General features: G+C 40.6%; 1 protein-coding gene across 4 annotated transcripts in view; it reads left to right on the top strand.

The window, feature by feature from the left end:
• Positions 1-16,567, top strand: part of LOC144593695 (amine sulfotransferase-like) — a 79,357-nt gene that overhangs the window by 53,097 nt on the left and 9,693 nt on the right. For 3 of the 4 annotated variants that reach the window (XM_078399650.1, XM_078399652.1, XM_078399649.1), the window contains exon 7: positions 2,493-5,911. In XM_078399650.1, the coding sequence (XP_078255776.1) occupies positions 2,493-2,608 (116 nt within the window). In that variant the 3' untranslated portion in view covers positions 2,609-5,911. Of the gene's footprint in view, positions 1-2,492; positions 5,912-16,567 lie in introns of those variants that run through there. The other variant, XM_078399651.1, reaches the window with a different exon arrangement.

Genomic DNA, 16,567 nt, shown 5'->3' with positions numbered 1-16,567 from the left:
GCATTGCTAAAAAAGCAGCCAATATCACCAAAGTTCCCATCACCCTTGCCTCACTCGCATTTCTTTACTACAATCGGGAAGATACTGGAGCCTAAATCTGTGACCATCAGGTTCAAAAATAGCTTCTTCCCAGCAACCATTGATTTTGTGAACACCACACAGCACTAATCTCTGTAACTATGATCATCTATGAACTGTTTCTTTGGTTGCACTATGAACTTTGGTTTTATACTATTAATGTTACCTGTCTTATGGTTATCAATGTATTATATTGATGATATATGTTGTATTTACAGGCCTGTTAAGCTGCAACAAGTAAGAATTTCATTATTCTGTTGTTGGTACATATGGCGATTAAACCCTCTTGATTCTCTTGACACTTGCTGCTTTCTGTGCTTGAATATCTCCTTTCTCTCTGTAACTAGGGTTGGCTTATAAGCCTTGTGGTCTGGAGAGCAAAGTACTGCATCATGAATTTGCTTTCATGAAGAAATTAACTATTTAGATTTTGAGAACTCCAAGGTGTCTTCCAGCTTCAATGGAAGCATCATGGAAAACACAAACTGCCTATTTCTCCATCTCATCTGGTACCTTACCTTTGCTCCCATTGAATTCTGCCCCATTTATCATCTCTTAATGCCAGTTTTGATTCTAGTACCTATCCTAAAAGGGAATCATCTGTAAATCTGAACAATTTGCTTTAGAGTTAATGAATCCAAGTCGATAATGAAAATTCGTATCATGGGGGGGACTAACACCAAGACCTGGTATCCACCATGTGGCATTTCCATTCCAAGGTAACTCCTCGTACAACTATAAGATTTTTCAACCTTACAGTTTTTGTTTCTACATTTACAAGATTTGCCTAAATCCCACCGATGCAACGTAAACTTTGTCAGATTTCCAAAAAGTAACAGTCCATTCAAACTGCTTCTGTTTTGCATTGCCAAATGGCAAAATGAGAAACAACTTTGGTGAAGCCCCATGCCAAAGAGTACCTGGAAAATGTCTGAGATAATATTGGTTTGGTCCATTTTGGTTCCAAAAGTGTCTTGAGAAATCATTTACTTCAGGCTTTGAACACATTTAGGATATAAATGAGGACTTATTGCAGAAGTAGGAGCCCGTGGGAGTAAGATGTGTAGAAATTGGATGTTACCTCTGGATCGGGAATTGAGTATAAGAGTCAGGTAGAATAATGCAGCTTTATAGGATTTTGGTTAGGCCACAGTTGGAGTATTGTGTGCAGTTCTGGTCACTCCATTACAGGAAGGATGTGGAGGTTTTGGAAAGAGTGCAGAGCAGGTTGACGAGAATGATACCTGGATAAGGGGGTATTAGCTACAGGGGGAGGCTGGACAAACTTGGATTGTATTCTCTGGAATGCCGTGGATGTGTGGGGAGACCTGATAGAAGTATATAACAGTATGAGAGGCATAGATAGGGAGATGGTCAGAATCATTTTCTCCGGATGGAAAAATCAAAGGGCATAGCTTTGAGGTGAGAGGGGCAAAGATTAAAGGGCAGGTTTTTTCACGCAGAGGATAATGGATACGCAGGGAATGAAGGGATATGGGTTATGTGAGGGTCGACAATTGATAGTCTTGACATCATGTTCATTGCAGACATTGTAGGCAGAAGGGCCTGTTCTTGTGCTTGCTATACAGGTCTATGTGCTATATTCTAAAATCATGAGGGATGTGGATAAAGTGAATGCTTGCATTCTTTTTCTCCCAGTGTAGAAAGTAAAGGACGTTAGCTTAAGGTGAGAGAGGAAATATTTAAGAGCGACCTCGGGCAACTTTTTCTCTCAGAAGGTAGTCCATATCTGGAACGAGCTGCAAGAGGAAGCTATAAACGTGGATGCAATTATGACTTTCAGAACATGTGGACAGATATATGGATAGAAAGGGTTTAGAAGGAAACAGGTCAAATGCTGGCAATTGGGACTGGCCCAGAATGCCACCTTGGTTGGCATCGACAAAGTGGGCCAAAGGGCCTGGTTCCATGATGTCAAGCTCTATGACTACATGAATGGGACAGGTTTGGAGGGATATGGATCAAATGCAGGCAGGTGGGACTAGTGTAGCTGGGACATGTCCGATCAGGGCAAGTTGGGCCGAAGGGCCTGTTTCCACACTGTATCGCTCTGTGACTCTATGACTCTCTGATCAGCAGATGCAGGAAGTTTGAAATAAAGAAATTGCTACAAATATTCAACAGGTCGGATAGCATGTGTGCAAAAAGAAACAGAATTAACATTTCAGAACGGGGGACTTTTGTTGAAAAACAGCCTTTATTCTTTCCCAGTTCTGACGAAGATACCTGGAATTGAAAACATAAACTGTTTCCATAATGCTCTCTGACCTGTTGTTCAAATGTTTCAGTATTTGCTGTTTTCATTGCTTGGTATTTTGCTGAATTATTTTCTTCCCTCAATTTCTCAGTTTTGAGTTCACTTTTGACATGATTCTTCACATTTTTCCTTTCAGGGACAGTTGGCGACTGGAAAAATAATTTCACAGTAGCTCAATCTGAGAGGTTTGACAAAATTTATCAAGAAAGAATGAAGGACCTGCCATTGGTGTTCATCTGGGATAAAGAATAAGTAAAAGGCAATAAGTTGTAGACTGTGATAAGATAATGCAATAAGAGAAATTATTTTCAGCCATACTTATGAGTATCTTTTAAACAGATTATGTACCTTTAAAAGGGTTATGGAGAATTTTTATTCATGTTAGACCAGTGAATATCATTCCCTGGATGAAAGTTCATGTACATGTACGTGTGCATCGGCTGTTGTACTATTAACCATTAAAAATATCTGATCCTGTGGATTAGGGAAAAATTGACAATTGGGATATCGTTTTTCCCAATATTTGTGTCCTGCACTTGAAAACAATGAGGCAGAAACTGACCATATTCAAACCTGACTTAAAATTAAATATCTACTGTAATTGTGCTAAACCCTTATATATTGTCCGATTTCATGTTCGGAGAGGAATGAAACTTACATAATGTTACTGATTTTTTGGTTTAACGTCATAATCTGGCTGCGTTTAGTTTCAGGTAGTTTTATTTTATAACTGTTTAGGTGTGAGATTCAAATAAGATTCACAAAAGACACCTTGTGTAATCACATTCCATTCCCAACCTGGAAACAACTTAACTATTGATGGTGCTGGTATAATGTTTTGTTCCAGAGTCCTTTACCTTTTCTTCATTCCTACATCATATTCAACATATTATTTTATTCATTTTTATTCCTTGTGTTTGCTACTCTTTAAATATCATTGATATTTGCCTCAAATACTTCATGCCATAGTTGGCTCCACATTTAGTGTTGATCGATCATCAGTTTCCTCACCAGAGTTCTGCAGAATAGCAACTATTATTTTGGTAATGTCTGTAAATATAATTTTACTAAACTTGCATTGCATTTTTAGTTTAGTTTAGAGATACAGCACGGAAAAAAAACCTTCAAGCCACCGAATCCGTGCTGACCGGCGTTCTCCGCACATTAACATGATCTGACACACACTAGGGACAATTTACACTTTAACCAAGCCAATTAACCTACAAACCTGTATGTCTTTGGAGTGTGGGAGGAAACCGAAGATCTCGGAGAATACCCATGCGGTCACGGGGAGAAAGTACAGACAGCACCCGTAGTCGGGATCGAACCCGGGTCTCTGGCGCTGCAAGTGTTGTGGTTCCCTGATCCTCGAAATTAAGACAGGCGACACGGAGAATTCTTCGAGAAGTTAAAAGCCTTTATTTGCAAACAACGGCTGGAACAATCAGGAAGCCAACCACCAGACTGCCCACTTAGTACATCGGGCAGTCTATGTTTATAGGATTATTCCAAACCTTATCTTCTTTACATTACCTCATACCCACACTCCTTTCTTCAGTCATTCATTTCTTTGCAGCCACCCGTCTGTCCCGCCACCATTAAATCCCATTCAGTAATTTATCCTTATCTCAATGCTCACATCCCTTCATACTTCGCCTCCCTTATTTCCCTGCTAGTCCATCCCTCACATCCATCCATCACCCCAAGGCCTCTGTCTTTCCTTATCTCGCCACCATTATCTTTCATCCAAATGTAACAAGGTTACAGACAGTTGCAATGTACTAAAGTATAAAGAATGCCTACGCTGTTAAATTTAAATGGCTAATAATGATTACAGCAGTTACAATGTAACAAACTAATATACAAAATACAACACAAGCAGTGTAAGGCAGCAACTCTACTACTGCGCCACAGTGCTGCCCTATGTCTTGCAGCTGTAGAATGGAAATAGATATAATTCCCCAATAGAGTCATAGAGTTGTACAGCGTAGAAACAGGCCATTAGGCCCAACTTGCCCACGCCAGCCAACATGTCCCAGCTATGCGAGTCCCACCTGCTTGCGTTTGGTCTATATCCCATTAAACCGGTCCTGGCAACATCCTCGTAAATCTTCTCTGTATCCCTTCGAGCTTGACAACATCTTTTCTATAACATGGTGCCCAGAATTGAACACAATACTCTAAATGCGGTCTCACCAATGTCTGATACAACTGCACCATAACCTCCCAACTTCTATACTCAATACTCTAACTGATGAGGCCAAATGTGCCAAAAAAGCCTTTTTGACCCCCTTATCTACCTGCAACTCAACCTTCAAGGAACCATGTACCTGCACTCCTAGACCCCTCTGCTCTACAACACTCTCCAGAGCCCTACCATTCACTGTGTAGGTCCTGCCCACGTTAGACTTCCCAAAATGCACCACCTCACATTTTGCTGTATTAAATTCCAATAACCATTCTTCAGCCACCTGGCCAATCGATCAAGATCCTGCTGCAATCATTATTAATGAACGGGCATTGATCTCAAGTATTTCAACGTATATTCTTAAGCTTCTAAAGTATGGCTGTGGCTATTTCCATTCAATTAAGTATCGATTGTAGAGTTAAGTATGAGGTTAAGTTCAGTTAAGTATTCTGTCGCACTTTATTCCCTGAGCTTAATTGTGGTCATTTTGGGGGAAGAGAGAGGATTAAAGTTCAATGGCTCTTTATTGTCACGTATGCACAGCACAGTGAAATTCTTTTACACAACCATAAATGCACAGTCACCACAATTTTAGTGCAATTTTTAAAAAACCCACAGAAAACACAACCAGTCCAAAGTCCAGCCCATGTGTTGGAAGTCTTGGAATGCCCCGACCTAGGGAGCCTTTAGTCAGAGCTTTTATTGTCTGGTCTTCCTGTACAGGCACGGTATTGGTGTAATTAATATATCGATTTTTCTGACAATGAAATCCAAAAATCCTGAAATATGGGGATCCTGACTGCGCAGTGAAGAAATGGTTATGCACCTGCAGATTGGATGCAAACATTTAACTGACATGTTATTGGCACAATTGTTACCTTACACAGATCAATTGGAGCTTGTCTGTCATCTTGGTTCTGTTGTAGGCGGGGCTAGGCTGTTTCATCCAAGAAATTAATGAATAGACGTAAAATCATTATTAGAAAGTTAATCCAAACCTTGCGATGGAATCAATTATATTGATGAAACAGCCGAGTACCTTTTCTGAGTGCACTTCCTGAAAATCTCATCATTTTCCCCAAGCAAATGGTTTCCTAAAACACTGTTTATAGGGTTGCATTTTTACATTTGGGAAGAGTATATTTTGTTTTATGCTAGAGAGAAAGTAAATGAGACAGATATTTTATAGAGGAAAAAAAGCCTATTTGGTGTTTTTTGTGTGTGGTTGATGGTTATTTTAAAATTTGTTGTACTTTGATTCAACAGAAATGCACTCTTTCAAGCATGTTTAAGCTAAATTATATTCTAATGTCTAGTTTTTTCATTGTAATTAATTAAAATGAGATAATGCCTTGGATATGCTGATGCTAGGAAATAAATCCGATTAATCATATATAATTGTCTTGCATTATTAACATATTTTAAACTACAGAATGTGTATTTTTATTTTCCCACTCTTTTCCCACCTACTGCCATTATCCTCAACCTCCCATTGTTTTAGTACCCCTTCAATTAATTTACACCAAGGCTAGAAATAAACATCCACAAGCAATGGGAGTCTTCTAATCTACTGAGCTGGCAGGTTTGTAAGGGTACAGTTGGTGGCAGCTTAAATGCAGGACATGTGGTTTTTTTTAAAGGGCCTAAGTTGATGAAACCATGAATGATTTGAAATTGACAGCAATAGAGACTTTTTTTTTGACCCACCAAGTTAGTCTTAAACCGATAGACCTGACATTCAGGCGTCCATCACATACTGTTGTTCAGCTAACATTCTTCCATGAAATGGCTCATTCATGCTTTTGGAAAATAGATGGTGACAGACTCTTGCTATTCCAGTGAACAAAGTTGTTTGGCCATTGCAGATAAAAAAGAATGGGCCCGTGTGTCGACAGGTTAATGTAATAAGAGGTCTTATTCCCACCTCTATTCTCACCGTGCGTAAAGTGTGCTGATATTGATGATGCATTTTCCTCATGAGCAAAGGGATGACCTGGAAGCTGTACAGACATGTGGATTAGGTTTAGCCAGAATGTGGGGGCTGTAACAATAGTGCCAGTGCCTAGAGGAACCATTTAAGCAGTTACGAATCCATTAAAAATGAATGATGTATGAATCCATCTTCTACCAGAGATGAGGAAGTAGCTGAATGTTTGTATGGCTTCTCTCCATCTTTAAGCCATTGTGTAATTTTAAAGCATAAAGTTGCTGTTTTGTAGGAGGTGACGTTGTGAGGCTCTTCATGTGGATATTAATGCTCCGAAAGTTGTCAGGTAGGGAATTCTAACCTTAACCAGCTATATAATTTGTCACCTAATGATTTGAGTTGATTAACGGCCCATGCAATAGCAATCTCACTTCATCGGTTCTAATAGTTTACACAAGGATTATAATCCACTGAATCCGAGAATACATTTTATCACAGGCAAACCTTTACTCTTTGATCTCTCTTGAACTGATTAGGGAGGCCAGAGTTCCTGAAGAGATGTTATGAAAAATCCCTACTCATTTTGCATCGATTAATTGAATTATTTGGAATTGGTCGTAAGTTGTGTGTGCGTCATTTTTTGGTGGGCAGAACAGAGGACCATGAATGCCACATTCTATTAAACCAGCGTTCAATCTGCCCCTGAGGGTTTTTCACCTGAGGAAGGATGTGATTATTATGTAGAGACCTATTCAGTAGGTGCTTCCAGGATTGGTAGGTCATTAGTAGGTTGTTGATATACGAGGAGAGATTGGGCACATCAGGCCTACATTCTCTAAAATTTAGAGGAATGGGAGGAGATACTGAAACATACAAATTTATTGCAGGCTTTGACATATTGGATGCAGGAAGGTGGTTTCACAGAGCTGAGGAGACCTGAAATGAAAGTTAACAGAATAAGGACTATGTTTTTGAGGAGAAATGTCTCGATGCAGATGGCGGTGAATATGTTGAAATCTCTGGCATGGAGTACAGATGGGTCTCAGGCTTGGGCTTAGTTTAAAATAGAGAAGGATAGATTTCTGGATAATTAGGAAATTAAGGGATCTGGGTTTTGCACAGAAAAGCAAATATTGAGATGGTAGATTTGCCATAATGAATAACAGAGCAGGTTCCAAGTGATGGATGCCTTTTCCTGCTTTTCTTTGTTACGTTCTTATCCTCCTCCAATGTTTTTCAATTGTAATGGGGAAATGCATATCTGTAGATGAGATATTATTAATTTCAGCAGCTGCAATCTCGAGGTACAAAGTGAGATCCACAAAGTGCAAAAAATTGCTTTCATAATCGGATGTAACCCTAAAGAGCTTTTGCAGTGTAAAGATTGTATGGAATGAAGCACTTTAATCGTGCTGGTAACAAAATACCTCTCATCTCATTACTGTTCTCAATAACAGCCCACGCAATTTGGCCCGATTGCAGTGCATATCGCCAAATGAGTTCCCACACGAATTAGAGCAGGAAGAAAATGAGTCAGCAAGCTAACCTAGACATGACCCCAGGGTAAAATGAAATGGAAATGCCAAGAAACAATTCCACCCAGACTTGCATGATAGAAAAGCCATTCCAACTTATTTTTACAACTTCAACAATAGATAACAAGTAAACATGTCTCTCACATATGCCCTGGCATACATAGTTTTAATAGTACGGGTAGAAAGATAAGAATCAATCAGTTACTATCCGGTGCATTTGACAATATTTACATGCTGATGGTTTTAGTTCCACCACAGCCACAGGAGGGTTTCACGGACAGATAATTGTCAGGATTTTACAATGTGATCGAGCAGAAGCAAAGATTGGCAACCACTGTCGTGGGCATCACCGCCTCTCAATCCAAAATCATCATGTACCCACACCCTCAGTGACTCCTATTCTCCTTCCTCTTCTCTGAACTAAGATCTAGCCCCTGAGGTCCACTGATGGACTACAGTGTGATATTCATTCCTTAGAATTGATCTTGTATTTGAATGTGAAATTATAAATTCCCAACATTTAATTCCCAACTAAACATAAATTCACAACTTTTTGCTGGAACAATCATTGGAATTTCCCTTGCATTCCAGGTGCTGATTATTGCAATCTACCCACTATCAGACCACCTGAATCTAGAGGATAAAATGGTAAATAGGTGTTTCAGTGTGTTCGGTAGAACTCCTGGATTCTAATGCAAGTCAACTTTGAAAGGGCACCTGTGGGATAAGATTATAGGAAGCATTTAAATTGCATAGAAAAGAATACCAAAAGGCAAACAATATCAAAATAAAAGGCAAACAATATCAGAAAGTTCATAAATTCCATTTAGGAGTGCAGGTGCATAGTTCCCTGAAGCTGGAGTCGCAGGTAGATCAGGTGGTCAAAAAGGCTTTTGGCAGATTGGCTTTCATCAGCCTGAGTATTAAGTATGGCTGTTGGGAGGTCATGTTGCAGTTGTATAAGACGTTGGTGAGGCCACAGTTAGAGTATTGTCTTCAGTTCTGGGCACCGTGTTATAGGAAAGATGTTGGAAAGGGTACAGAGGATGTTGCCAGGACTAGAGGGCCTGAGCTTTTGGGAGAGGTTGAGTAGGCTGGGACTCTATTCCTTGGAGTGCAGGAAGAAGAGGGGTGATCGTTTTGAGGTGTATAAGATCATGAGAGGAATAGATTGGGTAGATTAACAGAGTCTCTTGCCCAGAGTAGGTGAATTGAGGACCAGAGGACATAGGTTTAAGGTGAAGGGGAAAAGATTTAACAGGAATCTGAGGGGTAACTTTTTCACACAAAAGGTGGTGGATGTATGGAACAAGCTGCCAAAGGAGATAGTTGAGTCAGGAACTATCCCGAAGTTTAGGAAACAGACAGATACATGGATAGGACAGGTTTGAGGGATATAGACTAATTGCTGGCAGGTGGGAATAGTGTAGCTGGGACATGTTGGCTGGTGTGGGCAAGTTGGGCCAAAGGGCCTGTTTCCACACTCTATCACTCTATGACTAAGTGATTGTGAATTGAAACTGCTTCCAGCTCCCCCACCTAAATAAATAAGCAGACTGTCTTTTACAAATCATCACAATTAATAACATTTAAAAGACAATTGGACAGGTACAGAAAATAAAAGATTTGGAAGGATATGTTTGGGTGCAAACAACTAGCTTGTCTGGCACAGGCGAGTTGAGCCAAAAGGACTGTTTTACATCGTGTTAATTTTACTTTCCCACAATTCTACCCGTCTTGTCTACAGCTCAATTACATTTAATTCAATTTCTCCCCATAGGTTGACTTTAATAATGTCCAGGAAATTACCTGGCAATGAAAAATATTGGTAGAACTAGTCCTTATGAAGGAAGGGTGCAGTGAAAAACTATTGCAAATTCAGAAGCAGTCTGCCTAGTATTTTATAAAATGTTGCAAAGTTTCAGTTTAAATTGCATTTCTCATGCACTATCACAAATGTTTGCAAAATGTCCTAGGAATTGCAACAATTTTGCTCATTCTCTACTTGAGCACATTCCAGACAAGTTCATTTTTCTTTAATTATGGTCAAATCACTTTGTTGAAGATTGCATAAGGACATTTTAAAAGATCACAGATACACATGTCACGGCTGTATCCATTCCCTATCCCATTCTTTCTCTCCAATCTGTTTTTTAAAAATTTTCAAGTATTTGGTTATCAAAAATTGCTGAAGGATCTTGATCTGTTGGACTGTTGGGGTAAGGAATGGTCGATGGAATTTAATACAGAGAAATGTGAGGTGTGCATTTTGGGAAGTCTAACACGGGCAGTGAATGATAGGGCTCTGGTGAGTGTTTTAGAGCAGAGGGACCTAGGAATACAGGTACATAATTTGTTGAAATGTTCCTTAAATGTTGCGATACTACCTGCCTCAACTACATCTTCCGGCAGCTCGTTCCTCACACCCACGACCCACCATCTTTCTTATAACATGGTTTATACACCAGGTCAAAAAGACTTTTGGAACATCGACGTTCATTAGTCAGAGCATTGAGTATAGAAGTTGGGAGGTCATTTTGCAGTTGTATGACATTTGTGAGGCCGCATTTAGAGTATTGTGTTCCGTTTTGTGCACCATGTTATAAGAAAGATGTTGTCAAGCTGGAAAGGGTACAGAGAAGATTTACAAGGATGTTGCTAGGACTCAAGGGCCTGACCTAGAGGGAGTGGTAGAGCAGGCTAGGACTCTATTCCTTGGAGCGCAGGAGGATGAAGGGTGATCTTACAGAGGTGTATAAAATCATGAGAGGAATAGATCAGGTAGACAAACATAGTCTCTTGCCCAGACTACGGGAATCAAGAACCAGAAGACATAGGTTTAAGATGAGGGGGGAAAAGATTTAATGGGAACCTGAGGGGTAAATTTTTCACACAGAGGGTGGTGGATGTGAGGAACGAGCTGCCGGAAGATGTAGTTGAGGCAGGTAGTATCGCAACATTTAAGAAACATTTGGACAGGTACATGGATAGGACAGGTTCACAGGGATATGGGCCAAACACAGACAGGTAGGACTAGTGTAGCTGGGACATGTTGGCCGGTGTGGGCAAGTTGGGCTGAAGGGCCTGTTTCCATACTGTATCACTCTGTGACTCAATATATCCAACTCCATTTTGAAAATATCTGTTGAATATGCTTCACCAATACCTTTAGGCAGTCTAATCAAGATCATACCAATTCTCTACCTTTTCTTCAAATGACTTTCAATCTGTGCTAATTTGGCTGATTTGAGATCTTACATGTATTTGTATAGATTAAGCATGTCACATGAACTTGATTTTTTTTTTTTAACGAGCTGATGAAAGTTGAGAAATTTAATAAATATCCTACAGGAAACGTCGCTAATGCTGAAGCTGATTCTTGAACCAGTGAAGGTTTCAACATTAGCTTATCCGATACAAATACATGTTAGATGACTACTATTATCATAAACATAATCATAATCATAATCATACTTTATTAGCCAAGTATGTTTTGCAACATACGAAGAATTTGATTTGCCGTATACAGTCATACCAATAAAAAGCACCAAGACACACAAAATACATTTTCACATAAACATCTACCATATAGTCTTATAATAGTCACTTTGTCCTTTGGGCCATATCATTCATGGGTTTGAAAGTGGCAAGGAAGCCTTTGGCAAATTGGGAGGTCATGTTGCAGTTGTATAAGATGTTGGTGAGACCGCATTTAGAGCATTGTGTTCAGTGCTGGGCACCATGTTATAGGAAAGATATTGTCAAGCTTGAAAGGGTTCAGAGAAGATTTACAAGGATGTTGCCAGGACTAGAGGGTCTGAGCTATAGGGAGAGGTTGAGTAGGCTGGGTCCCTATTCCTTGGAGCACAGGAGGATGAGGGGTGATCTTAAGAGGTGCACAAAATCATGAGAGGAATAGATTGGGTATATGCACAGAATCTCTTATCCAGAGTTGGGGAATCGAGGACCAGAAGGCAAAGGTTCAAGGTGAAGGGGAAAAGATTTAATAGGAATCTGTGAGGTAACTTTTTCACACAAAGGGAGGTGGAGGTAGTTGGGGCTGGGACTATCACAACGTTTAAGAAACAGTTAGACGGGTACATGGATAGGACAGGTTTGGAGGAATATGGACCAAACGCAGGCAGGTGGGACTAGTGTAGCTGGGACGTGTCGGCCGGTGTTGATAAGTTAGGCCGAAGGGCCTGCTTCCACACTGTATCATTCTATGATTATAAATTGATGTTTTGCCTACTATGAATGGATACAGACTGCATCCATGGTGTGCTAAAGAGAAGGGGGGATGTGAATTTCAGGTCCATATCTCCCTGAAAGTAACAATACAAGTAAATTGCATGGTTAGAAGACATTGAGTATGCTTGCCTTCATCGATTGGGGCATTGAGTACAAGAGTCAAGAAGTCATTTTGCAGCTTTGTAAGAGTTTGGTTAGGCCACATGTGGAGTGTTGGGTGCAGTTTTGATCCCTTCATACAGGAACAATGTGGAGGCTCTGGAGAGTGTGCAAAAGAGGGTTTACCAGAATACTGCCTGGATTAGAGGGCATTAGCCAGGCATTACCTGGATTAGACAAACTTGGATTGTTTTCTCTGGAATGTTGGAGGCTGAGCGGACACCCTAACATTTGCATGATAATCAGGCAGTATTTTCTTTGGTATTTGATTACTTGAATGTAAGAAAAGCATTAGAGGAAGACAAATTGTTCTCCTTGTCAATATATCAAAATGGTGACATAGTACGTGACTGTTCTGAACTCTGTTGGAATGAATACAAATCTTTAGGGGTTGAGTGGCAACTGAATCCAACCATGTGATTTAAAGGTAGAAGTACCTTCAATATACTATTAATTAGCTTTTACCGCGTACCTTGGGAACTGAATTTAGACCGCGTACCTTGGGAATTGTAGAAAACAGAACACATGACGACAATCCATTTGATATGATAAATCCTGCTGATACTAAGAATTCAAATGTGATTTCATTAGAGGTGATTTATCAGGTCAACTAACCCACGGTTTCCCAAGGTTTTTGATCAAAACGTTTGTTCATTGTTTTGTCTTATTGTAAGATTGTTAATAAGTGTTTTCTGCATTGTATTCAGTATGACTACATTTGTAATATTTTACAGACCTTGTCATGGGAACTTCAGATAAAACTGCTACTTTTCTTCGTAGGTTTAATCTCAACATAGATTATTCACATTGCTAATTTGCTTCTGCTGTAAATGGTCCTATAGTACTGTGGATGATGTTTCGGGTCGAGACTCTTCTTAAAGGGTCTCAACCCAAAATGTCACTCATTCCTTTTCACCAGACATGCTGCCTGTCCTGCTTAGTTACCCCAGCATTTTGTGTCTGTCTTCGGTTTAAACCGGATTGTGCAGTCCCTTCCTGCAACCTAAAGTACTGTACTTCTTGCCTCGGAGTCTCTTACCCTCTTGTTCACTTTACTGAATAGATTTAACCTAAACTTCATCAAACGCTATCTTAATGCCAGGTGCAGCTACAGTCACATCACCTCCGGAATTTAGCTTTTGGACCCATGTCTGGACCAAAGCTGTCATGAGATTTGTGGTTCGGCATGTAGATTATTGGTGAGCAAAGCCATTTGTTGGCATGGTTGATGACACTTTTGATCACTTTGGTTGAGTGGAAACTGAGATTTGGCTGGATTGGATTGTTCCTGTTTCTGTGAATAGGATAGTTCTGGGCAAATTCCCACACTCTCAGGTAGTCGTCAATGTTGTGTCTCTATTGGACCAGTTTGGCAAAAGGCACAGCTAGTTATGGAGTGCAGGTCCACAGTGGGATATTGTCCACTCTCACGGCCTTTGCTGTAACCGGTGTTCTCAGTAATTTCTTGATATCATGTTGTGTGACTTGAATTGGTTGAAGAATGGTAGTGGGGTTCTCAGTATCAGTTAAGGGATGGGATTTGTTTGGCAATGGCTACTTAATTGTACTGCACCATTCATCGCTAGACATCTTAGGATAGCACTCTCCTTGGGGATGAATTAGAAAGTTGTAGGAGCAACTGGTTGAATATTTCCATCACCCCTTTAACCTCTTACACTTTAAAGAAAACGTCCTAGCCTATCCAACCTCTGCCTGCGACACAAGCTAAACAAGTAAAGGCAACATCTTGGAGAATCATTTTTGTGCCTTTTCCAACCTAACAACATCCTTTCTATATCTGGTGTGCCAGAAGTGCACACAGTACTCCAAGTGTGGAGTGATAACTTGTACAGCTGTATGATAATGTCCCAACCATTGTACTTAGCACACTTCCCAATGAAGGCAAGTGTGCCAAACATCTTGGTCACCACTTTGTCCACCTGACTGACCACTTTCAGAGAGCCATGCACCAATATTGTCAGATGTCTTTGTTCCACATCACTCTGCATGGATCTACTATTTGCCGTGTAAGTCCTTTCCTAGTTTGACATACACTTCACACTTATCAGATCTAAATTTCATTTGCCATTCTTTGGCCCACTTTCTCAACTGATCTAGATCATGAGGTAAACTTAGATATTCTTCCTAACTGTTCACTATACCATCAATTTTGTCATCTGCAAATTTACTAACTGTTAACTAAATTTTCATCCAAATGGTTAATGTAAGTAGCAAACAACCATGGACCCTGCACTGACCCTTGTGGCACACTACTAGTTACAGGCCTCCAACCAAAAAAAAACAGCCCACCACAACTATCCTTTGCCTCCTTCTGCCAAGCCAATTTTGCCTTGTATTCCGTGTTATATCACTTTCCAGACTGGTCTACCAAGTGGGATCTTGTCAAAGGTTTTGCTAAAGTCCATGTAGACAATGTACATGTAGTAAAGTCCATGTAGACAACGTACGTACAAAGTCAGCAGAGGAGCGGCAGGTGAAGGAGCGAGTGCGGGGATTGGCTGCAAAAGTTAAATCCTTGGTGAGATTTTCCAGAGCGGGTCATTTAAAAACCGGTAGCCAAATTTATAAATTAGCCAATTACTTAATTGAACAGCAAATAAAAGTAGGGCTTACTCAAGAGGGAGCGGCCTTGTTGAGGTGAATTGCCTTGGTGAGTAAAGTGCGAGTCTTTGGCTCAAGAGCCTTCAGCGAGGAGGCTGAGGCAGGGAGGCTACAATTGATTTGAAATTTGTGATTTTTTTTTGTCCTCTGAAGAAATGGCAGGCAAGTTGGTACGGTGTTTCCTGCAGGATGTGGGAAGTCAGGGACATCGCTGGTGCTTCTGCCAACTACACCTGCAGAAATTGTGTCCACATGCAGCCTCTGAATGAACATGTTGGGGAACTGGAGCAGCAGCTGGATGACCTCAGGGCCATTTGGGAAAACGAGAGTTACCTGGATAGGACCTACATTGAAGTTGTCACGCCAAGGATACCGGAAGAGCAAAAGTGGGTGACAGTGAGAAAGAGGAATAAACATGGAGTGCAGGAGACCCCGGAGGCTGTACCTAATGAAAACAGGTACACCCTCTTGGGAGGATGATCTAATAAGGGGACTCGAGGTAAAAGAGCCTTTAGGAGGCAGTGATCACAATATGAAAAGCTTTATTCTACAAATTGAGAGGGAGAAGGGAAAATCAGAAGTGTCAGTATTACAGTATAGCAAAGGGGATTACAGAGGCATGAGGCAGGAGCTGGCCAGAATTGACTGGAAGGAGGCCCAAGCAGGGAAGACGGTGGAACAGCAATGGCAGGTATTCCTGGGAATAATGCAGAAGTTGCAGGATCAATTTATCCCAAAGAGAAGGAAAGATTCTAAGGGGAGTGGCTGACAAGGGAAGTTAAGGACAGCATAAAATTAAAAGAGAAGAAGTACAACAAAGCAAAGAAGAGTGGGAAGACAGAGGATTGGGACTCTTTTAAAGGGCAACAGAAGATGACTAAAAAGGCAATACGGGGAGAAAAGATGAGGTACGAGGGTAAACTAGCCAATAATATAAAGGAGGATAGTAAAAGCTTTGTTAGGTATGTAAAGAGGAAAAAAATAGTCAAGGCAAATGTGGGCCCCTTGAAGACAGAAGCTGGGGAATTTATTATGGGGAACAAGGAAATGGCAGACGAGTTGAACTGGTACTTTGGATCTGTCTTCACTAAGGAAGATACAAGCAATCTCCCAGATGCTCTAGTGGCCAGAGATCCTAGGGTGACGGAGGAACTGAAGGAAATCCACATTTGGCAGGAAATGGTGTTGGGTAGACTGATGGGGCTGAAGGCTGATAAATCCCCAGGGCCTGATGGTCTGCATCCCAGGGTACTTAAGGAGGTGATCCTAGAAATTGTGGATGCTTTGGTGATCATTTTCCAATGTTCTATAGATTCAGGATCAGTTCCTGTGGATTGGAGGGTAGCTAATGTTGTCCCACTTTTTAAGAAAGAAGGGAGAGAGAAAACGGAAAATTATAGGCCCGGAAATTATAGACATCAGTGGTGGGGAAGATGCTGGAGTCAATTATAAAAGACGAAATTGCGGAGCATTTGGATAGTAGTAACAGGATCGTTCCGAGTCAGCATGGATTTACGAAGGGGAAATCA

This window comes from Rhinoraja longicauda, chromosome 5 (assembly GCF_053455715.1).
Source record: "Rhinoraja longicauda isolate Sanriku21f chromosome 5, sRhiLon1.1, whole genome shotgun sequence".
Lineage (NCBI taxonomy): Eukaryota > Metazoa > Chordata > Chondrichthyes > Rajiformes > Arhynchobatidae > Rhinoraja > Rhinoraja longicauda.
The sequence above is the reverse complement of the archived record's forward strand: the minus strand, read 5'-3'. Positions and strand labels throughout refer to the sequence as shown.